Source organism: Herpailurus yagouaroundi, unplaced genomic scaffold, assembly GCF_014898765.1.
Source record: "Herpailurus yagouaroundi ecotype Mexico unplaced genomic scaffold, PumYag 140, whole genome shotgun sequence".
Taxonomy (NCBI): Eukaryota; Metazoa; Chordata; class Mammalia; order Carnivora; family Felidae; genus Herpailurus; species Herpailurus yagouaroundi.
Window position 1 is genome coordinate 51258569 of NW_024412395.1, and position 26895 is coordinate 51285463.

General features: G+C 36.0%; 1 protein-coding gene and 1 non-coding gene across 7 annotated transcripts in view; both read left to right on the forward strand.

The window, feature by feature from the left end:
- UBR3 (ubiquitin protein ligase E3 component n-recognin 3) overlaps window positions 1-26895 on the forward strand; it is a 244688-nt gene that overhangs the window by 125832 nt on the left and 91961 nt on the right. For 4 of the 6 annotated variants that reach the window (XR_005790352.1, XM_040475345.1, XM_040475340.1 and 1 more), the window contains exons 22-26: window positions 75-248; window positions 433-465; window positions 2094-2554; window positions 9171-9259; window positions 22201-22350. Coding sequence is in view for 5 of the 6 variants with exons in the window: in XM_040475345.1 (XP_040331279.1) it covers window positions 75-248; window positions 433-465; window positions 2094-2554; window positions 9171-9259; window positions 22201-22350 (907 nt within the window). In the remaining variant the exon portion in view is untranslated. The remainder of the gene's footprint in view (window positions 1-74; window positions 249-432; window positions 466-2093; window positions 2555-9170; window positions 9260-22200; window positions 22351-26895) is intronic. The other 2 variants (XM_040475343.1, XM_040475344.1) reach the window with 1 other exon arrangement.
- LOC121031127 (U6 spliceosomal RNA) lies at window positions 3766-3868 on the forward strand. The gene has a single exon (XR_005790561.1). It is a non-coding gene; the product is annotated as a U6 spliceosomal RNA (small nuclear RNA).

The following is a 26895-nucleotide window of genomic DNA, read 5'->3' on the forward strand; positions in this document are numbered from 1 at the left end:
TGGGCTAGTTCATCTCCATTGTACCTTAGACCTGACTTTTGCAAGGTTTCACGTTCATTATGTTCATGTTTTAGGCATCAGTGTGTGGACCAGAACGTTGTCATGACAGTTGGTTTCCTGGCAGTAACTTAGTGTCAAACATGCGACACTTTATAAACTATGTTAGGGTGAGAGTTCCAGAGACTGCTCCTGAAGTGAAGAGGGACTCACCTGCAAGTACCAGCTCTGACAGCCTGAGTTCTTTACATGTAAGTGTAGAAGAGGGAAAAAGAAAAAGAAAAGGCTACATTTTATGTCGGGGTATATTGTTTAGATCATCCTGTGATATTCAGAAGAAAAATGTGGTTGTAGGTAACTTTAAATTGTCTTTTGTTTCCTCTGATATATCTAAGCAACTTCTGCTTCACCCATCTTTTCCCTTTAATCTGCCAGAGTTCACGAAGGCCTAAAGTTCTTCAGAGAGAGGTAGATATATATGATACTTGCATTAACTAGCAATATGGCTTTAACTGGAAATCGGAAAACACTTTGAAGTATTTGTGTGTATATGTGTGTGTTTAATATGGTTACATTTTCTAAAAAGTTTAACATGTGTGTGTTTTTATATGGTGACTTAGGCTTAAAGAAAATTCACACACTGAAGTTAAAAAATAATACTGAGTATTTATTCGTGGGTTTTTCTTAGTATTTTGGACCAGTTATAAGCAGCACGTTTGGGTTTGTTTGCATTTCTCATTGTTACTAATATCTTAAAAATGAATGTTTCCTAAATCAAAATAAATTTAATCTTTAATTGCTGGCAGCATGCCTATTTACAGATTTTTTTGCTTCTGTGGCAATTAATTAACTTTGATAAAATAAGCCCACAAAAATCTTAGTACGGTGTGCATTTGGATTCATTTTGAAAATCAGCTCTTTCATTGCATGTAGCTTTTAATTAACTAATTTTTAAAAGGCAGAAATGAAAAATTCTTGAAATGACCTGCCAAGTAACTGAATTTAAATACCTCTTATTCTTACAATGTATTTTTTTGTGGATAGAGAGCACTGAATCAGATGTTTCTCTTAGCAGAGTCCATGGATAGGAACTTTCTTTGCCTTTGACAATATGTTTTTGCTGTGAACACCATAAAGAATTTTGATTAAATTGGAATCTTAATCAGAGGCAGCTTTTACCTCTAATGATGGTAGAGAGTACTTTGAAAAACAATTTGGATGTTAAAAAACAGCATATACTATAATTTAGCTCATAAAAGTTCTGTTGATATTGGAGCATCCTTTCTATGCTTGCTTAAAAAAATTAAATCCATTAAACTGACTTGTATCTTAATTAAAAGATGATCTCTAAGAGCTCCGATGCAGTTTGACTGTTTTAACAAAAAGGCTTTTTAGAAGAAAAATTATTGAGGGAAATATTTTAAAAATCCTTTCAAATAAATTATAGTGATATTCAAATATGAAACAGACCAGTTTGATTTTTCATCGTTATATTTTATTTTCGTAACTAAGCATTTATTAGAAGTAATTTTTCAACTTTGATGTTCTTTAAAAAATGAAATTAATTAGTAGTTCAGATTCATCAACTTAGGAAAAATTAGTTTATAATTTACTTAACTAGAAAATGTATCAGTCTTGTAGCAGTTAGTAAAGACATAATATATATATTTTTTTAATAGAAGCATAGTTAACACACAATGTTATTTTAGAAGTATAGTATTCTTGATAAATGTTGGGTGGAACATCTTTTATTCCTATAAACTGGTGAGGAACTTCATGTATGATTTCTCCTTAACATGGCTATAGATACTTCTCAAGCTTTGTCTCTTTTCCCTGGTAGATTGGCCTAGGAGGTTGAGAAAGAGGTGTTACTGTGGATAACCTCCTTTTTCCCCAAAATTGTTTCCAGATTGAGTGAGACTAAATATATTTGATTAAGAGAGGTAAAGGGACAGATTTACTTAAAGAGTAAATCTATTGGCTGAATCCTTGGATGGAACGTTGAACATTCCCTTTGGAAAATGTTATACTAATATGTTCTTACACTTGACATTGAATAACTTCTCTTGATTTTTCTTTCTCTTTTTTAATGGTAGAATTCTGGTACAGCTCAAGTTTTCAGCTTAGTAGCAGAGCGTAGGAAGAAGTTTCAGGAGATCATCAATCGCAGTAGCAGTGAAGCAAATCAGGTGGTTCGTCCCAAAACTTCAAATAAGTGGTCTGCTCCTGGTTCAGCTCCACAGTTAACTACAGCCATTTTGGAAATTAAAGAAAGCATATTGTCTTTGCTAATTAAACTTCATCACAAACTCTCAGGAAAACAAAACTCCTACTATCCTCCTTGGCTTGATGACATAGAAGTTTTAATCCAACCAGAAATTCCTAAATATAATCATGGAGATGGTATAACTGCAGTGGAAAGAATTTTACTAAAAGCTGCATTGCAAAGCAGAATGAACAAACGCATCATTGAGGAGATATGTAGAAAAGTGACCCCTCCTGTACCCCCCAAAAAAATCACTGCAGCAGAGAAGAAAACATTGGACAAAGAAGAAAGGTAATTTTTATTTTTAATATTTTAAACATGTATGGTTCAGTTGAAGATTTGGTGGATCCCCCTTTTTTGGCCATCTGAGGCTAATCATCTGGATGTTTAGCAGCTATAATCATAGTTGATTAGTTTGTAAGATAAAGAGAACCAAACATAGTCAGTGCTTGGGCATGTATAATGCTTGAGTTAGTTTGGGGTAAGAAGACAAGAGTTTATGACCCCAACATTAAATTACTCCCCTAAACTTGTGAGATCCCTTTGGAAAAATTGCTACTTCAGTTATTGCTGTGGGTTATCTAATGATTCTGCTGCTGTTTTCAAATACTATTATTAATTCAACTTTAAATGAAAATAGAAAAATTTTAAAAAATATTTTAAATATTTCTCAAAAATTTGGTTGTTTTAGGGTTTTTTTTTCCTTTTTGGTCTTTTCCAATCTTTCCAGTATATAATTACTAATTATTAAACAAGTAATGTTTTATTTATTTTTTAAAGTATATTTATTTTGAGAGAGAGAGAGAGAGAAAGCAGGGGAGAGGCAATGAGAGAGGCAGAGAGAGAATCCCAAACTGGTTCTGCTCTGTCAGCACTTAGCCTGACGTGGGGCTTGATCGCACAAATTATGAGATCATAACCTGAGCTGAAACCAAGAGTCAGACACGTAGCCAACTGAGCCCCCCAGGCACCCCAACAAGTAATGTTTTAAAACATGGCTGTAGTGGGGCGTCTGGGTGGCTCAGTTGGTTAAGCGTCCGACTTCAGCTCAGGTCATGATCTCATGGTTTGTGAGTTCGAGCCCTGCATCAGGCTGTGTGCTGACAGCTCGGAGCCTGGAGCCTGCTTCTAAGGCTTATATATAGAAAAGTGTGTGCAGTAAGAAATGAGATACTTAATACTGAACTTTTATAAAATAAGGAAAAAACATTAAACGAATTACCTATAAAGGTGGCTTAAAAGGGATGACCAGAGTGGAAGAGGAGGAACACTGTAGAGAGTGGCATTCAAGAGGGTTCAGAAAGGAAGAAACAAGATTGTGCTACAAAAGTTCAGATAAGATTGGCAGTTTCCTTTGATTCAGTAGTTAGGTGGTTATCCTTTCTAACTGTGTCAGAAGCAATTTTAATCACATATATAGTTGTACTTCATTTCTGATATAATTAAAGTTGTAGATAATTTATATTAAAAGTATAAAGTATATAAATAAATATGTGTCCACATTTCTCACAAGGCAGCACATACACTAAAATTGGAATGATACAGAGATTAGCATGGCCCCTGCGCAAGCGTGACATGCAAATTCGTGAAGCATTCCATATTTTTAATTATATTTGAAAAAAACTTTTTACTCTTCTATTGCATGAAAAAGAGCTCAAGACAAAAATTCAAAGTTACTAAAAGCACTCACCAATCAAATAACTTCATTGGACTTTATTGGATAGCTCTATTTTGTTATACATTTCATTGTTGTTAATTTAGAAGACATGGTCTAAAAAAAAAAAAAAATCCGGGGCGCCTGGGTGGCGCAGTTGGTTAAGCGTCCGACTTCAGCCAGGTCACGATCTCACGGTCCGTGAGTTCAAGCCCCTCGTCAGGCTCTGGGCTGATGGCTCGGAGCCTGGAGCCTGTTTCCGATTCTGTGTCTCCCTCTCTCTCTGCCCCTCCCCCGTTCATGCTCTGTCTCTCTCTGTCCCAAAAATAAATAAAAACGTTGAAAACAAAATTAAAAAAAAAATCAAACCCATGTATAATTCTATCCCTCAGTGAAAACCAATGTTAATAAGAGTATGTACAATCATCCAGTATAAATGCAATAATAATGGCCTTTCTATGTGTATTTATCATACTGCATTTTAATTTTTAAACAATTGTTATTGTAACAGTAGAGGTGAGATTCTCCATGTTGAGGAATCTTTCTTGTATTTTTGAATCTGTTATATCCAGTACCATATCTGGAACACAGTGCTAAGTATATATTTGATGACTAAATACATGAAAAAAGAAAAATATATATATATACAAAAGCTTTTGGTAGGAGAATGTAGGAGAGTTTTATTTCTCACAGTAGTTCATAAATAGGAATCATTATAAATAACTAACCTATAATTTGCATGACAATTTATTAATTTTGAATTAGTAACTGCCTAAGATTTAAGAGATCTATTGATAAAGTTGAAAGCGAGGTAAAATTTTTTATGTTTGTTAACCTTTTAAATTGGTGATATTTCCTTGATTATAGAATAATGTCATTTTTTAAAAAGAAGGTAAACATTCAGTGAATCAAAGTTTATTTTATTTGGTTAAAGGTATTTTGTAATTATTACTCAAAATGCATATGATACTGGAGTAGTTCAGATGCTATTTTTACAAAGGCTCTAATGCTATTGTAATAAATAGTACTCTTGAAAAATTGTAAAGGTTTTCTTCATAATAGGCTTTGTTTCCTTTGAGCAGTGGTGATGGTATTGACAAGGACTTGAAACTAATTCTGTAGCAGACAGCTAAGGATTAAGATAAATTTATTTGAATCTCACTATGCTTCTCACATTATCTTTTCTTAATTTATTTTGGATTTTAGATTAAGTTTCATAATAAAGGCCAGTTTATAAACAGTGGTGGTCCATTTCCAACTACCTCACCCATAGACAAACGTGGCATCACTTTTCATTAGAGTTATTGCATAGAAAACTATACAAATAGGAAACCTTTAGATGGTTATAACAGTGTGCAGCCTCAATGTTTCTACCTCTGGGATAATAGTGGAAAATTCCTGAGTTGTACTAAATCAGCTACACTTGTCTGCCTTTTCATTTTTACTCATATTTATGCCCAATTTTAGACAAAAAATTACCTAAATTAAGAAAAAATTTATAAGGGAAAAATAATTGACATTCTTTTTCTGGAAATCATAGAAAGCCAGTAAAGATTTTGTTTTTTTTAAGCAACTTAAGACAACATCCATTTATTTACATAGTGTTTCTGTATGTCGAAGTGTAGGCATGATGTGACTGGGTTCTTTGCGAGAGTCTCTTGAAGCTAATGTCAAGGTGACAGCCATAATTATCTGGGGCTTATAGTTTTCCAGGCTCATGTGGATGCGGGAGAGTAGACATGCATTTTAATACTAGTACCCTAGTTATTTGAAGTTTCCTTAATGTTTGATATATGATTTGTTATTTGAAATACTCTTTTATGGATATACTCTAAATGTTCATGTAAAGGTGATTTATAGAGTGGCATAACTGATTGTGTTAATTAAAGAAACATGTAACTTACAAATTTTATATGGAAAATTTATAAAGTAGTGATGTAGGAAACCAAACGTATTATATCCATTCTCTTGTTGATTATAGTATTTTTATAATAATAAATTTCATAAAGTAGTGATGTAGGAGATTAAACATGTATTCTATGCATGCTGTTGTTGCTTATAGTATTTCTGAAGGTTTCACAGAATGCTTTGAGCATCTGTAGAGCATTTTTGTTTGTTTCCATTTCTTCTATGGTGGCAAATTTTTGTCCTTTGAGAATGGATTTTAATTTTCATTTTGAAGAAATGTCAAATTTATTGAAAAGTTTCAAGGACAGTACAGAGAACTTCTTAGACCATTTCAGAGTAAGTTGCTTTACCCTGGAATATTTTAGTTTGTATTTCCTAGAAATAAGGACATTTTTTTTTTTTATATAATCACAATATAGTTTTCAAAATAAGGAAATTAACATTTTATTTGAGTATGATAAAATCCTTAGATCCCAAGTTTTGGTAGTTGTCTCAATACTGGTTTGCTTTTTTTTTTTCTTTTAAGGTTTGATTATCTATATTTGAGAGAGAGAGGGAGACAGAGCGTGAGCAGGGGAGGGGCAGAGAGAGAGAGAGAGAGGAAGACACAGAATCCAAAGCAGGCTCCAGGCTCCAAGCTGTCAGCACAAAGCCTGACATGGGGCTCGATCCCACGAACTGTGGCATCATGACCTGAGCCAAAGTCAGACGCTTAACCAACTGAGCCACCCAGGCGCCCCTCAATACTGTTTCTTACAACAAAAAATCCAGTACAGAATTGTTCCTTGCATTTGGTTGTCACGTCTCTTTGGTGTCCTTCAGTATGGATTTTCTTTAGTTTTTCCTTTATTTTCTTGATCTTGTCACTTTTGAAGAATATAGGGTAGTAACATTGTAGAATGTCCCTCAATTTGGGCTTCTCTACTGGCCCCTTATGTTTAGATTCAGATTATGCATTGCTGGCAGGAGTATCAAGGAAGCATTGCTATGTTCTTTTGATTGTATTCCATCAGGTGTCCTATGATCTCAGTTTGTTTCATTTGGTGATTAATTTTGATCACTTGATTAAAGGGGTTTCAGCCAGACTTCTTCACTGTTAAGTATCCCCCTTTTCCCCCTTTGTAATTAATATGTAATTTATGGAGAGATATTTTGAGATGCTGTAATATCTTCTTTCTCACAAACTTTCAATTTATTCATTTTTTAATTTCTATCAGTTTGGACTTACAGATTCTGATTTTATGGGTTGCAACCTCATATGCTTGCTCTTCATTTTGATGCTCAAATTGTTTTAGATTTGACCTGTGGGACTCCCTTCTGGCTGGTTTCTGTATTCTTTTGATGTTTCCTTATCATTCTTTGAACATTTTCTTTTTTTCTGGGGCCAGAAGATAGTCCAGGTTCCTTTTGTATTTGGAACTAGCCATTTCTCCAAGGAGTTCTGATGGCTTTTTTTTTTTTTTTTTTTAGAAACCACAATCAATGTGCTCATTCTAGGGGATATAGCTATTTTCAGTCACTCTTAGTGGACAGAACTAGGAAAAGTTTGTGTGTGGGTGTGGGTATGTGAGAGAGTGGGAGGGAGAGGGGAAGGAGTTGGAGGGAATAGGGAGAGAAAGTTATTAAAAACTGTGAGTGGGGTGCCTGGATGCTCAGTAGGTTAAACGTCCGACTTTGGCTCAGGTCATGATCTCTTCGTTGGTGAGTTCAAGCCCCACATCGGGCTCTGTGCTGACAGCTCAGAGCTTGGAGCCTGCTTTGGATTCAGCGTCTCCCTCTCTGTCTGCCCCTGCCCCACTCACTCTCACTTTCTTGTTCTCTCTCTCTCAAAAATAAATGAACGTTAAAAAGTTTTTTTAAAGTAATTATTAGAAAAGCAGTGTTAAAATCTTTTGAACATTATTGGCAAAAGTATGTAACTTCTTATGGTAAGGCTTGACAGTACTTGACTCTATGCCTGTTCATGATAATCTCCACTAATTGGATGGGAGTGGATATGTGAATGAAAAATCTAAAATTACTGTTAGCATTTTTTAATCCAAGATTCTCTATCTTTGAATCATTGAGATTAATGAAAATTCTTTTTTAGGTTTCCCACAGAAATGACTTTATAGAATCTCAGCTTAATACTATGCTTTGACTTTTATAGTATGTCTGTATAATAAATAGTCATTAAATGACTGCTATAATATGCTCTATCCATTATGGTTTTTTAGACTTTTTTTTTTTTTTTTTTACTTTTAATTTTCTGAAAGTTTTTATTTAAATTCTAGTTAGTTAACGTACAGTGTAATGGTAGTTTCAGGATATCCTTTATGTTTTAATGGATATGTTTTAATGTTTTTAACATCACAGGCTATGGTAAATTTCTTCTTGAGTTTTGTTTCAGTAAAAAGTTTTCTTTCTTTTGATGAGCTAATATATAGCTTACATTGTAACTTTTTTTTTTCTTCCTTGCCTTTTGTTTTAGATTACTGTTTTAACCTTTCTTTGCTCGGGATAAAATTTTTATGCTCGCTAGTATTGTTGGCATCCTCAAATCTAGGGAAGCCTCTGTTTCCTTTCTTTATTAGTTCACCTTTATTTTCTTATTCTTATGTTATAGTCCTGTTGTGTTGTATTTGTGTGTGTAGTTTTTATTTTTTATTTTTTTCTTTTTCCCAACCAGCCTCAAGTTAAAATACTCTTTGGAAGTAGATAAAGGATAAATAATAAATAGAATTTGATGAATTAATCCAAAAGAATATTTATGCTTAGATTTGAAATACAGTTTATTTTTTATGTTGTATTTGAGACTTCTATATTTTTCCTTGAAACAAAATAAACTAAACTTGGAATATTTCCTAGTAGAAACTGGGAAACTTATTGGCTTCTGCTCATTCTCTTTTAGGAGAGTCCAATTCTTAATATAATAGTAAATCTGACTATTTTTTATCTTTTAGATTCTGTTTATATCTAAACATCATAGCTTCTAGCAACCAGTTTGCTGTTATTTGTGCCTGGGGTTAAATTGTGAGTTCCTTGATAAAAAAACTTTTCTTACTCTTGCTGCCAATTGACATGACATACTTAGGAAATTGTTAGAAACCCAGATTTTCTATCTACTTTAATTATTTCACATTTTAAAATAAATCTTGGCTTTTATTTTTGTCTGTTTAAGCCAGTGATCTTCAAACCATGTTGAAGCAGTGGAATCTAAGGACAGTCAAATCTTACATAAAATTTAATACACAGTTCAGAAAATAGTTGTGTGCCAGGGGCTTTTCATACAATATACACTTCTGAAATGTAGTAGGTAAGTCTTAAACACATCTGATACTTACCACTTTGTTCTGTTTAATCTAGGCGACAAAAGGCTAGAGAGAGGCAGCAGAAATTGCTTGCAGAGTTTGCTTCACGACAGAAAAGCTTCATGGAAACTGCAATGGATGTTGGTAAGCTAAAATTTATTAGTTTAGAACTCTTATAATTGTACTTATTACCTCAGGGATTATCTAGTTCAATCTTCACCAGTTTTCAACATTGTAAACGGATGATTTCTGGTCTTTATTTAAACAGTAGAGCGATGATCAGACTGTTATTGCGGGCAGTTTATTCCGTGTGGAGTAGTCATAATTATTAGAAAGTTCTTCCTGATGGTAGCAATAAAATATCCTCTGCTACTTTCTTCTGCTAGATTGTCCTTTAGATCTGTGTGGTACACGAATATGTATTTACTTGTTCTGATTTTTCCTGTGAAATTATCCTGAGGTTTTAAAAATAGCTTTCAAATACTTTTAGTGCCTCCTCCTTCTGCTACCCCTTCAATATTTCTTAAAATCAGGTGTACTTCTCACTTCTGTTAGGATAAGCATTGGTGTATGTACAGTGAGAGGGGATGCCGTTTTCCTGTATAATAGTAGATTGCTATGAGTAATTTTTTACAAACATTGCAAAAGAATAGATTAAATTTCAGTTAATCTCAGTGTTCAGTCAACCAGGATACTCCCTTTCTTGACGATCTCTTGCATTCCAGTGGTTTTTATTTTTTCTTTTAGAACAGAGATGCTGAAATAAAGTCATACACATAATTAAAATATATACACATATATGCATTCAAACACCCATGTACATTCTCGTGCACTTTTGTGCACATAAGCACACAGAATCAACATCCAGAAGACATGTGTGTGGGGGTGTTAGTCCAGATATAGTATAATGTCTTCTGAACCGTCAACAGTGGAGTTTATGTTCAGGACTTAATTTTGATGTGAAGAATACTGTTTATCAGATTTAGTATCAGTTGACTTTCTCATTTGAAAGATGAGGATTTAGTTCATTGACATTACTTTCCCTTTCTTCATCTCTTCTTCTTTACCTTTTTCCAAAAATTCATAATTAATATTTTGTTTTTACATATCGAATATAATTACCATGTGTATTAATTGTTCTTCCTATAGCCACTGTCTTCATACCCCTTCATATAAAGTAAACTTATAGCACCCCTATTTTTCCTTTTATTTTTCCTTTCCACATTTCTGCCTCTGTCTTTATCAGTTAGTTACTTATTTACTTTTAAATTGTCAGGGTTGCTTACATTTTCTTCTGTAGTTACAATCAAGTGTTCTATCCAAAGATTGACTTTAAATGTTGAAAAATAATTAATATGACTTTTTGAATGTTGTTGAGTACAGGGCTATGTAGTGTTCTAAGATTCGTTTACTTTATTATTTTTTTTTCAGTCCAGTGGCCTGACTCCTAGACTACTTTAAGGAGATTGTGTATAGCCCCATTTCTTACAGTTTCTCAATTGCTAAAACTGTACCACCCTTTACATACCTCTGCTTGGGCCATTACTTTGTTATATTATCTTTTGTTTTTCCTGAAGTTTTCAACTGTTGTTTTTTCTTAACTCATGTGCCCTTATGATATCTCTGTTGTTCTACTTAGTTGTACTGTCCTTTGCATGTAATTCTGTTCCCGTCTGGTCCATTTGCTCTGGAGGTATGCTGTACAGCCATTACCTTTGGATTTTCCTCTTGTAGAGTTGATCTGGGGTTTCCTGCATCTTATATCATCTCTCTTTTTTGGGTCTTGTTTTACTGGAGTTCAGCCATAAGTGTATTCCTAATAATGCTTATATGGGGTCTGAAATTTCTGAACTTTGTGTTTCTGGATGGAACTCTGTTTGCTCTCATGCTTGATATTTCATTTGGATAACTGTATAATTCCAGGTTGAAATATATTCTCTGTTACAAATGTTAAAGCAATACTCCTTTGTCTTTTACTATTCATTTGATGAGAAGTCTGGTGGTAGTCCTTTGTAGGTGAACTTTTTTTTCCCTTTTCCGTAACTTTTTAATTGATCCTTAGAGATTTGGATTTTTTAAAAAAGATTGTAATGTGTTTTTTTGTTTCATTTTGATTTGTTTTGTGTTGTTTTGTTTTGTTTTTAATTTTAAGGAGGCTCCATGCCCAACATGGGGCTTGAACTCATGACCCTGGGATCGAGAGTCTCATGCTCTGCTGATTTAACTAGCCAGGCACCTCAAGAGATCTGAAATTTTATGATTTGTATCTAGGTGGATCTTTCTCCTTTTCCTTAGTCCTTAGTGGGCCTTTTCAGTCTGAAGATTCATATCTGTGAAGCTCTGAGAAAAAACTTTCCTATGATTTCTCTGATGACTAGCCATTCTCCGAGATGACCCTCAAGGATCCATGCCTTCCTTTTTATTTTTAATTTTTTTTAATATTTATTTTTGAGAGAGAAAGAGACAGAGTGCAAGTAGGGGAGGGGCAGTGAGAGAGGGAGACACAGAATCTGAAGCAGGCTCCAGGCCCTGAGCTGTCAGCACAGAGCCTGACGCAGGGTTCGAACTCACAAGCTGTGAGATCATGACCTGAGCTGAAGTTGGATGTTCAACCAGTTGAGCCACCTTGGCGCCCCTATGATCCGTGTCTTCTGGTTATTTATGCCCTGTGTAGTCTTCTTTCACATTCCACCAGAACTGGTGTGCATGGCCACTGGCATATGGCAGAAGTAATACTGTGTCATTTCTGACATTAGGTTATAAAAAACACTGCAGCTTCTGTCTTGTTTTCTCTCTTTCTTGGATTACTTATTCTGGAAGAAAACCAGCTGCCATGTTGTGACCAGCGCTATGGAGAGGACTGTCTGGAGAGAGACTGAGGCATCTGGCCAACAATTATGTTAGTGAGCTTGGATGTGAAACTTCAACCTCCAGTTAAGCCTTCGGATAGATTTTTAGTTTGACAGCAGTCTCATAAGAGATCCAGAACCAGAACCATTCAGCTAAGCTGCTCCCAGATTCCTGACCCTCAGTAACTGTGTGAGATAACAAATGTTGGTTTAAGCCACTGAGTTTTGGGGTAATTTATTAAACAGCAGTGAAGAACTATTACATACTTTTCTCCTTATATTTTCTACTATTGTTTTCTTAGAGACAGAGAGAGAGAGAGCAGGGGAGGGGCAGAAGAGAGGGAGAGAGAGAATCTTAAGCAGGCTCCATACCTAGCATAGAGCCCACCATGGAGCCCAACACAGAACCTAGCATGGAGCTTGATCTCATGATCATGAGATTATGACCCGAGCTGAAATCAAGAGTCAGACACTTAACTGACTGAGCCACCCAGGCACTCCTATCCTAATATTTTCTTTATACTCCTTTTGTGGGACTCTTATTAGTTGTATAAGTTGGATGTTGAAACTCCTAGATTGCTATTTTACTTAATCTTTTATATTTGTTACCTTTTATATGATGTGTTCTTTTTACTTTGCATGCTTAAAGATGTCCTTTCTTCAGTATCTTGTTCCTACTTGCCCTACAGAATTTTTTTCAAATCTTTCTGAATTTGTTAGAGTGCACACGTGCTTTCTCTCTCTCAATTATCTTTTATCCTTTTGAATTACTTTAAGCTATAATTTTTAAAGTTGGAGAGTGAATTTTTAAAGTTCATTGGAGAGGTAGCAAGGTGTAGTGGCTATGAATATGGACCCTGGAGCCTGACTGCCTAGGTTCATACCTCAGCCACTCTGTTGTCTGGAGCACTTTGCTTAACCTCTCTGTGTCAGTTTTCACGTAATGAAAAAGGGATTATTTTTTAAACAATTTTTTTTAATGTTTTATTTATTTTTGAGACAGAGAGAGACAGAACATGAGCAGGGGAGGGTCAGAGAGAGAGGGAGACACAGAATCAGAAGCAGGCTCCAGGCTCTGAGCTGTCAGCACAGACCCTGACGTGGGGCTTGAACTCACTAACTGTGAGATCATGACCTGAGCTGAAGTCGGACGCTTAACCGACTGAGCCACCCAGGCGCCCCCCCAAAGAAAGGGATTATTACACTACCTGCTTCATAAGATTGTTGTGAGGATTGAATGTAGTAGTATATATATTTTTTAAATGTTTATTTATTTTGAGGGGGGGGGGAGGGAGGGGAAGAGAGAGAGGGAGAGAGAGAATCCCAGGCTATAAGCACGGAGCCCAATGCAGGGCTGGATCCCATGAACCCGTGAGATCATGACCTGAGCCAAAATCAGGAGTCACATGCTTAGCCCATTGAGCCACCCAGGCGCCCCATATTAGCACATTTAAAATACTTAGAACACAGCACTCTCAACAATAGCCAAATTATGGAAAGAGCCTAAATGTCCATCAACTGATGAATGGATAAAGAAATTGTGGTTTATATACACAATGGAGTACTACATGGCAATGAGAAAGAACGAAATATGGCCCTTTGTAGCAACGTGGATGGAACTGGAGAGTGTGATGCTAAGTGAAATAAGCCATACAGAGAAAGACAGACACCATATGGTTTCACTCTTATGTGGATCCTGAGAAACTTAACAGAAACCCATGGGGGAGGGGAAGGAAAAAAAAAAAAGAGGTTAGAGTGGGAGAGAGCCAAAGCATAAGAGACTCTTAAAAACTGAGAACAAACTGAGGGTTGATGGGGGGTGGGAGGGAGGGGGTGGGTGATGGGTATTGAGGAGGGCACCTTTTGGGATGAGCACTGGGTGTTGTATGGAAACCAATTTGACAATAAATTTCATATATTGGAAAAAAAATACTTAGAACAGAGTGCTTAGCATGTAAGTGTTTATGAACATTGGCTATCCCTATTATTATGTTTATTATATAATTTACGTAATTATCCCATCATAATTAGACTATAGCTTTTTTCTAATTTTAATTCTAAGCATTGTATACACAGAACTTTTTCTATATTTAAGAAAAAATTTTTTAATGTATATGTATTTTTGAGAGAGAGAAAGAGTGCAAGCAGGGGAGGGGCAGAGAGAGAAGAAGACGTAGAATCTGAAGTAGGGTTCAGGCTCTGAGCTGTCAGCATAGAGCTTGACGTGGGGCTTGAACTCACGAACCACAAGATCATGACCTGAGCCAAAGTTGATGCTTAACTGACTGAGCCACCCCGGCGCCCCAAACCTTTTCTGCATTTTGAGTCTGGGTCTAAAAGTACGAATTTTGGGGAATGATGGTGGTTATGTAGTTTTGTATGTTAATTGTGTACCCACCACTGTGTTGAATATATTGTATATTGACTTATTTATCCTGACACCCCCATGAGAGAGGTGGTATTATTCTAGATAAAGATACCTAGACTTAGATCAAGTAACTTGTCTGAGGTTATACTCTAGTACATGGTATAGTACCACAGTAAGTGGTATTTCTTCAGATTTGGAGGAAATTGAGAAGAGTTAAGTGCACTCGCCCCAAGTTGGTAGCCTGGGGATAGAAAGGGACAGACATGAGAATAGTTGCAAAGTAAGAATTAAAAGATCTGATCATTGCTTGATTGATTCAGGCACAAGGCACAAGATAGAAGGGATATTTAACGTGTTTGGAAATTTTTATTTTTTAAAAACCAGAATGAAAAGAATACTGCTTTTCCAATAGCTAAAGCAAAAATCTTTGATGTGCCTCTATTAGTCTAGCCTATTGTAGGGTCAGCCCCACCCAAATCATATGAATTGGAAGTGAGTGATGAGGGGGTGATTCTGCTAAACAAAAACTGAAGCCTGCTATTAGCAGAAGGGCAGTAGATACTAGGTAAATTGAAATAATATCTGTCCGCAGTACCTATCCTTTAAGATTTCATTTGGAATGTGGGGTTGTCCAAGCAACAGCTGGCACAGATCAGGATTTGGCTGAGTTTTATTGTTACTTGTGGAGACAGCTGATTGTTTTGTTATTTAATAATACAGTTGGGTTTTTTTTTTTAAGTTTCTTTATTCATTTTGAGAGAGAGAGACAGAGAGAGTGCACACAAGCTGGGAAGGGGAAGAGAGAGAGGGAAGGAGAGAGAATCCCAGGCAGGCTCTGTACCACCAGCATAGAGCCCCACATGGTGCTTGATCTCACGATATCATGACCTGAGCTGAAATCAAGAGTTGGATGCTTAACTAACTGAGCCACTCGGGCACCCCAATAATACAGTTTAATTTGAGATTTATCCTTTTATTTTTTAACATGCATGCTAAAAATTTAATGTTAGCATTTACAGAAGAAAGGGACTGCGGATATGAGTATATTTTATATGTTATATTAAGATATAAAAATACTTACATCCCTAGTGTCCCCTTCTTAGGTAAATAATAACATACTGTGTATGCTTTCTTTACCTTGTTTTTTTCACTTAACATTCTATCCTGGAGATCCCAGCAGACAGTGTATAGAGATCTTCTTCATTCCCTTTTCTAGCTGTATAGTATTCCATTTTGTAGATTTCCCCCGCCCCCAGATTTTATTCAAATGGTCTTCTATTACTGGAATTTGGGTTGCTTCTAGTACAAGTAGCACTGCAGTGATTGTCCTTATATATGTATTTATTTGTATTTTGATAATATATCTGTGAGGTAGATTTTTAGATGTGGGACTGCTAGGCTAAAGGGTAAATACATAGGTAATTTTTCTAGGTACTGTCAAATTACTTTCTTAGTGGTTGTGCTATTTTGCATTCCCACCAACAGTGTGTCATAGTATCACTTTCCTTACATTCTTGCCGTAAGAATAAGTTGTCAAACTTTTGTGTTTTTGGTAATGTCATAGTTGAGAAGAAGTGGTATTGTAGTTTAGCTATAATTAGTATTTCTATTATTATTAAAAAGGATAATCTTTGCATTTTTAACTGCTTCTTCTTATTCCCTGACATCTCTTTTTGCTCCTTACACAGTTTTGTGTGTGGTTTTTCATGAATTAGCCTCTTTTTAATGTTCTTCCATTTTCTTGGAATCAGACGCATCTGTGAGCTTTGTTCTCTTTCAGGTAGGACCAATCTACTTGGGACATTGGAATGCATGTAGTGCATAGTACTATGCATCTATGGCTGTTGCATATATGTTTAAAAACATTATTTTATGAAGTATCGTTTTGAATTTTGCTGTGTAACTTGTGAAATTCTTGCTCTCTCAACTAAGTAGAAACTACTTGAATTCCTTTTCACTGAAATTAGAAAGCAGATCTCATGGATAGAATATTTTTTACGTTGGTTATTCTGAATCTAAATATGTCAGTTTTGAGGGATGGTGCTTGGTCTGTAATGTCTTGTAAGTTTTTAATTAATTTCTAAAGTTTACTTTGAGAGAGAGCAAGCTGGGAGGGGCAGGGGGAGGAAGAGAGGGAGGGAGAGAGAGAGAGAGAGAGAGAAGGAGAGAGAGAGAATATATCCCAAGCAGGCTCCACATGGCTTCAACTCATGAACCGTGAGAACCTGAGCCGAAATCTAGAGTCAGATGCTTAACCAACTGAGCCACCCAGGTGCTCTTTAAGTTTTTAATTTAAATTCTGGTTAGTTAAGGTACAGTGTAATATTAATTTCAGGTGTACAATTTAGTGACCAAACACTTACATAAACACCTGGTGCTCATCACACCATGTGCATTCTTTAATCCCCATCACCTGTTTGACTCATCTTCCCACCCTCATCCCTTCTGGTAACCATCAATTCTCTATGGTTAAGAGTCTGTTTCTTGGTTTGCCCCCCGCCCTCTCTCCCTCTCCCTCTCCCTCTCCCTCTCCCTCTTTCTCTCCCTCCTCCTCTCCCCCTCCCCCTCTCCTCTCTCCCCCATTTTACTTATTTGTTTTGCTTAAGTTTCACATAGGAATGAAATAATGTGGTATTTCTCTTTCTCTGACAGACTTATTTCACTTAGCATTAATACTCTGCAGCTCCATCCATGCCATTGCAAATGACAAGATTTCATTCTTTTTTATGGCTAAGTGATAGGCCATTATTTATATATACCACATCTTCTTTATCCATTCCTTAGTCATTGGACACTTGGGCCTTTTCCATAATTTGGCAATTGTAAATAATGCTGCTATAAATGTTGGGGTACATGTACCCCTTTGAATTAGTATTTTTGTATTCTTTGTATAAATATCTAGTAATGCAATTGCTGGATTGTAGGGTGGTTTTTTTTTAATTTTTATTTTTAACGTTTATTCATTTTTTGAGAGACAGAGAGAGACTGAGCATGAGCAGGGGAGGGGCAGAGAGAGAGAGGGAGTCACAGAATCTGAAGCAGGCTCCAAGCTCTGAACTGTCAGCACAGAGCCTGATGTGGGGCTCGAACTCACTCGTGAGCAGTGAGATCATGACCTGAGCTGAAGTCGGACGCCCAACCAACTGAGTCACCCAGGTACCCCTGGGTGGTTTTATTTTTAACCTTTTGAAGAACCTCCATACTGTTTTCCAGAGTATGGAAACTGGCTGCACCAGTTTGCATTCCCACCAGCAGTGCAAAAGAGATCCTTTCTCTCCGCATCCTCGCCAACATCTGTTGTTGCCTGAGTTGTTAACGTTAGCCATTCTCACAGGTGTGAGGTGGTATCTCATTGTGGTTTTGATTTGTATTTCCGTGATGATCAGTGAAGTTGAGCATCATTTCGTGTGTCTGTTGGTCATCTGGATGTCTTCTTTGGAAAAATGTCTATTCATGTTTTCTGCCCATTTTTAATTGGATTATTTGTTTTTTGGGTATTGAGTTTATAAGTTCTTTATAGATTTTGGATACTGACTCTTTATCCACATTTGTCATTTGCAAATATCTTCTCCCATTCCGTAGGTTGCCTGTTAGTCTCATTGTTTCTTTCACTGTGCAGAAACTTTTTATTTTGATGTAGTACCAGTACTTTGTTTTTCTTTCCCTTGCCTCAGGAGACATACTGGTAAGAAGTTGCTGTAGCCAGTGTCAAAGGCCAATGCTATGGCTTGTGTTCTCCTCTAGGATTTTAATGGATTCCTATTTCACATTTAGGTCTTTCATCCATTTTGAATTTATTTTTGTGTAAGGTGTAAGAAAGTGGTCCAGTTTCATTTTTGCATGTTGCTGTCCAGTTCTCCCAACACCATTTGTTGAAGATGCTGTCTTTTTTCAATTGGATATTCTTTTCTGCTTTGATGAAGATTATTAATTGACCATATAGTTGTGGGGCTAGGTCTGACATTTTAAGTCCATCATTTGTGATGTGGTGTGTTTCAAAAACTGGAGCCCATAAATAAAAGTTAGGTTTTATTTGTACCATAAGTAAGACACACACTTCTATCAAGCCAAAACATTTTTTTAAAGCATAATAATATGCTTAACATATCATATGAAACTATTTGAAAGCAAAGGTAATCATCTCTGCCTACCTTCCCTTTTAATCTCACCATTCTGGGGTAAACCATTATAAACAGGTTTTCTTCATATGAATACATATAAAAATTATATAAATGGATTTTTTTCTGAAATAAAATTATGGTGTACATAAGGCTGTGCAGTTTGCTTCCTTTTTAAAAAACGTAATGTATCATGAATATCCCTGAAAATTACATATAGTATATATAGATCTCTTCTTATCCTAGATCTCATTATGCACACGTGCGTACACATGCATGCAATGTTACATGAATGGGATTAGTATAAGTGCTTTTCATTTGTGTTTTTTTCTTTTTCTCCCATGACCTATGATTACACTTTGGTTTGTGTACTCCTCTGCTACTCTCTATATTCATATAATCATGTACAAACATACTATAGTTACAGGTTCATTTAAGCTTCTCTCTCTCTCTTCCTCCCGCTCCCTCTTTCCCTTTCTTCCTTCCTTGTTTTTGGTCATTGTTTGCTTTTACCAAATGAGATCACCTTTCCCTGCTCTCTACCTCAGTAATATTTCTAAGTCCTAACCAGTAGTTCTGAATCAGTAGTTTTCAACCTTGATGCACATTAGAATCATTACAACCTCCTTAAGGTAAAAATGTGCCTAGGTGCCACTATAGATTAAAGAAAAGTCTTTGGGAGTGGAATTCAGACATAGGGAGCTTTAGAAAAAGTTCACAGCTGATTCTAATGTGCAGCCAAAGTTGAGTACCACTGTTCTAATTTAGTGGTTTTTTTCCTTTCTTTATTTTGGGGCAAGCAGAGAAAGCCCATAATAGTGCATAATGAAGTAATTTACTCAGCCATGTCTTTATTATTGGACATTCACTTTATTTTCAGTTTGTTTTTTATTCTGTTTTAACTAACAATGTGCAGTAAACAGCCAACCTAATTTTCTGAAATTGAAATATCGCTATATGTATCTACTCTTTGATAGCCACTAGATGGAGATAAGTGTTTATTTTTGGTTTTAATATTTGTTAACCAATAGTTTATAAAGATCCAGCTACAGTGATATAAATGTGACATTTAACTCATAGTTTTTTCATGTGTTGCCAGTTAAAAGTACAAAAAGTTCTTTTTCTTGGAACTTTTGGTTTTAGGAATTTGACATTTTTCTCCAAGGTAAATTTAGTCTCACCATATGATCCAGCCATCATGCTGTTAGGTTATTTACCCAATTGATGTAAAAACATAGATCTACACAAAAATCTGCACGAGTGTTTATAGAAGCTTTATTTGTAATCGCTCAAAACTGGAAGTAGCCAAGATGTTTTTCAGTAGATGAATGGATGAACAAACTGGTACATCCATACATTGGAGAACTATTCAGCAATAAAAAGGAATAAACTGTTATGCCATACAAAGACATGGATGAATCTTAAATTCATATTGCTTAGTGCAAATAGTCAGTCTGAAAAGGCTATATACTGTATGTTTCCAATTATATGGCATTTTGGAAAGACCAAAACTATAGAGGTGGTGAACAAATCAGTGGTGACCAGGGTTGGGGAAGGGACTTAAGTAGGTGAAGCACAAAGTATTTTTTATTTTTTATTTTTAAAAATTTTTTTTCAACGTTTTTATTTTTATTTTTGGGACAGAGAGAGACAGAGCATGAACAGGGGAGGGGCAGAGAGAGAGGGAGACACAGAATTGGAAACAGGCTCCAGGCTCCGAGCCACCAGCCCAGAGCCCGACGCGGGGCTCGAACTCACGGAGCGCGAGATCGTGACCTGGCTGAAGTCGGACGCTTAACCGACTGCGCCACCCAGGCGCCCCACAAAGTATTTTTTAGAGCAGTGAAATTATTCTGTATAAGACTGTATGGTTGGATACATAACTATGCATTTTGTCAAAAGCCGTAGAATTTTACAACAGAAAGAGTGAATTTTAATGTATGCAAATTTAAAAAGTCACTTAAGAGGTTGAAGGTCCCAGAATGGACTTCAGAATGTGGCAAGAGGCTCTAACTGTATTTTAAATACACAAAACAGCCTCATTTAGGGGAAGGGGAGAAAAGAGGCTAAGTAACTTTGGAAATTAGTGAAGTCTAGAATACGGAAGATAAAAGGAACTATACATCGACACTGAGGTTGATAACATGCCTTCTGTGGAAGTATGGGTTAACTATTCTGCAACTGCTATCCTAATATACTGAGATTGAACAATTAGGTAAATAGATGGTGGCCTGATTGGAGCTGGATTTCTCACAACTGGAGTGGTAGGTTATAGATAGATAAGAGAAGGCTAAAATGATCCATGTAGTAATAGATTAGAGTTGGAGACTGAAAGTGCTCCCAGTGGCCAAGTTGGCACAGTTTATGCAAGGAAATAAAGTAGTGTTGGATTATAACCCTGAGTACAAAAAAATATCCATGAATTCATACTTATATAAATAAATGATTGAATGAATGAAGACGAATAGACAAATTTCCCATGCAGAGGAATTCCAAACCATTTATGTAGATAACTCAACCTTCAAGCAGGTAGAACAACTCTCTACTCCTTAAGTGTAGGCTGTGCTTAGTGACTTCTTTCCAAAAAGTACAGTGTGGAATGGGGGGAAAGTAATGTTACAGTAGAGAAAGTTGGCAAGCACTACCTTAACTAGATGTTCCTGGTAAATATTGATAGTGATGTCATGTTGATAATATGACATTGGTATGATGTGATGAGAATGGTACTTTACCTCAGTGGTCTTGTTCTTAAAACCCATAACCTAGGACTAATCTTGAGAAAAGCATTATCCAAGTTATAGTTGAGGAACATAGACATTAGGGTGCATGTATCCCTTTAAATCTGTATTTTTGTATTCTTTGGGTAAATATAGTGCAATTGCTGGATCATAGGGTAGTTCTATTTTTAGTTTTAAGGAAGCTCCATACTGCTGACCAGTTTGCATTCCCACTAACAGTGCAAGAGGGTTCCCCTTTCTCCACATCCTTGCCACGTGTTTCTTGTGTTGTTAATTTTATCCATTCTGACAGGTGTGAGGTGGTACCTCATCGTGGTTTGGTTTGTATTTCCCTGAGAATGAGTGATGTTGAGCATCTTTTCATGTGTCTGTTAGCCATATGGATGTCTTCTTTGGAAAAGTATCTATTCATGTCTTCTGCACATTTCTTCACTGGGTTATTTGTTTTTTTGGGTGTTGAGTTTGGTAAGTTCTTTATAGATTTTTGGATACTGACCAAATACTTTCAGCTAATGTGATTTGCAAATATCCCCTCCCATTTTGTAGGCTGCCTTTTAGTTTTTTTGATTGTTTACTTTGCTGTGCAGAAATTTTTTTATCTTGATGAAGTCCCAGTAGTTCATGTTTGCATTTGTTTCCCTTGACTTCAGTGATGTTTCTAGTAAGAAGTTGTTCCAGCTGAGGTCAGAGAGGTTGATGCCTGTGTTCTTCTCTAGGATTTTGATGATTTCCTGTCTCACATTTAGGTCTTTCATCTATTTTGAGTTTATTTTTGTGTATGGTGTAAGAAAGTGGTTCAGTTTCATTCTTTTGCATGCTGCCATCCAGTTTTCCCAGCACCGTTTGTTGAAGAGACTTTTTTTGCCATTGGATATTCTTTCCTTTGTCAAAGATTAGTTGAGCATATAGTTGTGGGTCACAGAATTTTTTGAACTTAATTTTTTTCCCTGTATTTTCATTGAAGAAAGATTTTTCTCCTCAGAAATTAAGACCTGCACCTTTTTCCCCCCAGATTCTCCTGAGAACGATATTCCTATGGAGATCGCAACAGCAGAGCCACAAGTTTCTGAGGCAGTATATGATTGTGTTATTTGTGGACAAAGTGGCCCCTCCTCTGAAGACCGACCTACAGGATTGGTTGTACTATTACAAGCATCCTCAGGTAAAATCAAAGTAATTTTTCGGTGGGAACATTTTACAGCCAAAGTATATACAACAGATTAATAAATACCTGTATTAATAAATTAATATCTTTGGATATACTATAGATCTATATAGCAAGGATCAATTTAGATCTGTATAGCAAAGATTTTCAACATGGCTTTATCTGACTTTCCTGGACATGAGTGTTAGAAGAAGCCCTTAACAGAGAAGTCTTTCTATATGTTACACGGTCTTTTTCCTTGAAGTGTGATGGTATATTATCAATGGTAGGTGGCCAATAACTGAGTTTAGCTTTCTTGACAGTTTAATTGTTTTAAAATTGGAAAGCAGTTTAAGCCCAGAAATACTGTCAGTTTAAATTTTTTAATTACATAAGGCACATTCAGGTAGGTTTGCCTTTATTTTTTGAACTACTAGAAGCAGTCATTCTTTTTTTAAAAATTTTTTAGTTTATTTTTTGAGAGAGCAGGGGAGGGATAGAGAGAGAATGAGAGAGAATCACAAGCATGCTCCACACTGTCAGCGCAGAGCCTAATGTGAGGCTCGAGCTCATGAACCATGAGATCATGACCAAAATGAAGAGTCGGAAGCTTAACCAACTGAACCACCCAGGTGCCCCTATAAGCAGTCATTCTTGAAACAGCCTGCTGAATGATATGTTTGCCAATGTATAGTTAAAAAAATTTTCTTTGAAAAATTTTTGAAGGATTTGTCTGAATGCCCTTCATCCTCTCCCATACTGAAGTATTTTAAGGTGTGATAGCTCTTACACACTTTTGTCCCAATGAATTCAATCCATTTTCAGCAGGAGTTTGTGTGAAGCAAAGAGAAAATAAAATTCTTTTTTTTATTTTTTTTTATTTTTTTTTTCAACGTTTATTTATTTTTGGGGCAGAGAGAGAGGGAGACACAGAATCAGAAACAGGCTCCAGGCTCTGAGCCATCAGCCCAGAGCCCAACGTGGGGCTCGAACTCATAGACCGCTAGATCGTGACCTGGCTGAAGTCGGACGCTTAACCGACTGCGCCACCCAGGCGCCCCAAAATTCTTACACATTTCTCCCAAGCCTTTTTTTTCTAGGATGTTTATTCTCTGAATTAGTATAGTAAAGTGGAAAGAGAAATGGCTTCAAATACAGGTATTGCTTGACATAATGTGGTTAAGTTTGTTGCTTTCTTTTAACTATAGAGATAATATTGACCTCCGAGGATTATTGTACTTGTTAAGTAATGTAATATAGGCAAAAGGATCTAATATGATGTCTAGTAATTAGTTTCTCCTCTTGTGACTTTTCTTGCTTAAAAATAAAATTGATTTGGGAAACCCCAGTTGAATAGAACATTGGAGTAGAGCTGTCAAGATCAGAAATGCTGACTAAAAAGGAAATGTGTGGGAGTATTGACTAGTTTTGTAGCTATTTCTGTTTTCTACTGTTGTGAGGAAAGTAGCATATTAGATTTTTGCCACTTTTTATAACTTCTTCTCCAAATACTTTATAATCATCAATGTAATGTTTATTCCTTCATTCATTCATTCCACATATATTTATTGAGAACCTAGGTACAAGATACTGTCACAATAAGAAACAAGGCAAAACAAAATCTCTGTCCTATGCAGAGTTTTGGTTTTTGTTGTTTTAATCTTTTTTATTATTTTATATTTAGGTTACTTTCACCAGATTGTCACTTCATTTAATCCTTTTTACAATTTTGCATACTAGCTAAACTTATTAATGTTAGATAATTCTACTATAACATAGCTCTTTTATCTTTTATAGATAGAAGGAAGTGAATAAAAACTAACATTAAAAAGTGTTAAATCTGAAGAGTGATTTTAATTGGGAACTGTGGCAGGTGAAATCTCTGGCTGTTTCCTTCCTTTCTTTCTGAGCCTCACACACCTACTGACATCGTGCCTTTTACCCCTTTTTATTTTTCCTTACTTCTGACTTCTTTTTTTATTTTGATCTCTTTTTATCTATTTACATTTGGATATGGAACATTTGAAATTAGTAAAATTAACTTCCATGTCTCCATCAGTCTTTAATAGTGACTGATTGGCTAATCTTATTTATCCCACCTCCTCAGAATTATATTGAAGAACATTCCAGATATTATTTCAGTTCATCTGTAAACATGTCACTGTTTCAGTTAAAAAGAAAGTTCATGTTTTTTAGATATAGCCCAGTCACTTGTAAGTAAATTAGTTCCTCAGTATAGTAAAATACCTCATCAGTGTTTAAAATTCCCCAATTGTGGGGCGCCTGGGTGGCTCAGTCGGTTGGGCGTCCGACTTTGGTTCAGGTCATGATCTCGTGGTCCGTGAGTTTGAGCCCCGCGTCGGGCTCTGTGCTGACCACTCAGAGCCTGGAGCCTGTTTCAGATTCTGTGTCTCCCTCTCTCTCTGACCCTCCCCTGTTCATGCTCTGTCTTTCTCTGTCTCAAAAATAAATAAAAGTTAAAAAAAATTTTTTTTAATAAAAAAAATAAAATTCCCCAATTGTTTCTTATTTACTTTATTTAATTAATTAATTTATACTTATCAGATCTCCTTGTAGTCTTTTAATTAATAAGCTCCCTTTTCATCTCCCCTCTTCCTTCTCCCTTCCCCCAAATAGGGGCCCTCCTATCCACATACGTTTTACTTTTTTGAACAAATTAAGTCATTTAAGAATGTTTTGAATTTTACTGAATGTATCTCTATGTTTACCTAGTTCTTCTGTCCACTCTGTCTTCTCTGTTTTTGAAATATTCGCAATGAATTGTGATTATTGGCTAGATTCATCAGTTCATCCACAAATCTTTCTCTTTTTTTGTTTATTAGCTGAAATACTTCTATAAAAGAAATTTTACTTCATCAACTATTTTGATTACTCTGATTATCCGCAAAAGGCAGGGTAAATACTGTATTCTTTCCCTTAGATAGTGCTCAAAATATTGAGGTAGCCATTCCTTAGCACTTTCCCAAAATAATTAATTAGTACTTTTTAAATCATTATGATATGTTGCAATTAGTTTCTCATTGAGGATCACATTCTTCCATCTTTGTTCAGTTGGAGCCTCTTCAAGTTACTTCCTCAGTTCTTTTGACACAACTCATGTAGACTTCAAACTTTACCTTTTCTGGCATGGCAAGTTACACATTTCTGACCCAGGAATCAGCCATTTCTCTAAGAAGCCCTACTTCCTTTTAGTGGGAAATGGTATTTGGAGACCACAGTCTGGGTGCTAGGTGTGCTTATTGCTCTAGACCTTTTTTATGGCCATTGATTCTTTATTGGCCTACTTTGAAACCATGCATCAAAGAAAAGTCCCATGATATCTCCCCTTAGTCTAACATTTGACTTGTGCTGGATTATATTTTGATTACCAACCCTTCAAAATAACTGCTTGAGATAAGGGTTCTAAAGGTGTTGCTTTATATGCTGTCTCACTATTGTGCAGAATGCCTGTTGTAAATATTATTGACTTGGGAGATTCAGTTCTCCATAGGAGAAGAATACAATGTTATATGATCTTTTCCATATTATTAATTTCCACAGTCTTTGTAGAATTTAAGAAAATCCAAAATTAATGCCAGTGTTTTAATCTTCATAGTGTTTTAAACACATATGTAATTAAAAAAAACAAAAAAATATATGTAATAAGAAGGAACTAAATCTGGAAAGCAATGCAGATTGAGGTTTTTAAACCAAGTATCAATGTTCTTGTAGAAAAATTCGGATAGATAAAAGCATGAAGGGCAAGGAGTAGAGATGTAACTGTAAAGGAGCAGAATTTTTCTATACTATTGAAACTAAGTTCAGATTAATTCCAACTTGATTGTTAGAAAATGAAGGTAACTATTTAAGGAGAAACTAAAAAAGAAAAGAAATGAGAAGGGAATCAATACAGTATACTAGAACAACAAATTGAGGAACATATAGAAAATAAATAGCAAAATGGGAAAATTAAATCATCCTAAATCAATAATTACTTGAGATATAAGTGCATTCAGCTCTTTAATTAAAAGGCAGAGATTAACAAAATAGATTAAAAAAACATGAATAGACTGTAGGAGACATTTTATTTCCTTTTTTGTTTTTGAGAGAGAAAAAGAGTGCTCAAGATGGGTAGAGGGAGAGGGAGAGAGAGAACTCCAAGCAGGCCCCACGCCCAAGGTGGAGCCCTCCCTGGGGCTCAATCCCATGGCCGTGAGGTCATGACCTGAGCTGAAATCAACTAAGATGCACAACCAACTTAGCCACCCAGGCACCCTTAGACATTTTAGATCCAAAAGCACAAACGGGTTGAAAATGGGTGTGGGGGCGCCTGGGTGGCTCAGTCAGTTAAGTGTCCGACTTTGGCTCAGGTCGTGATCTCATGGTTCGTGGGTTCAAGCCCTGCGTTGGGCTCTGTGCTGACAGCTCCGAGCCTGGAGCCTGCTTTGGATTCTGTTTCCCTCCTTTTGCCCCTCCCCTGCTCTCACTCTGTCTCTCTCTCTCTCTCAAAAATAAATAAACATTAAAATTTAAAAAAAAAAGAAAAGAAAATGGGTGTGAAAA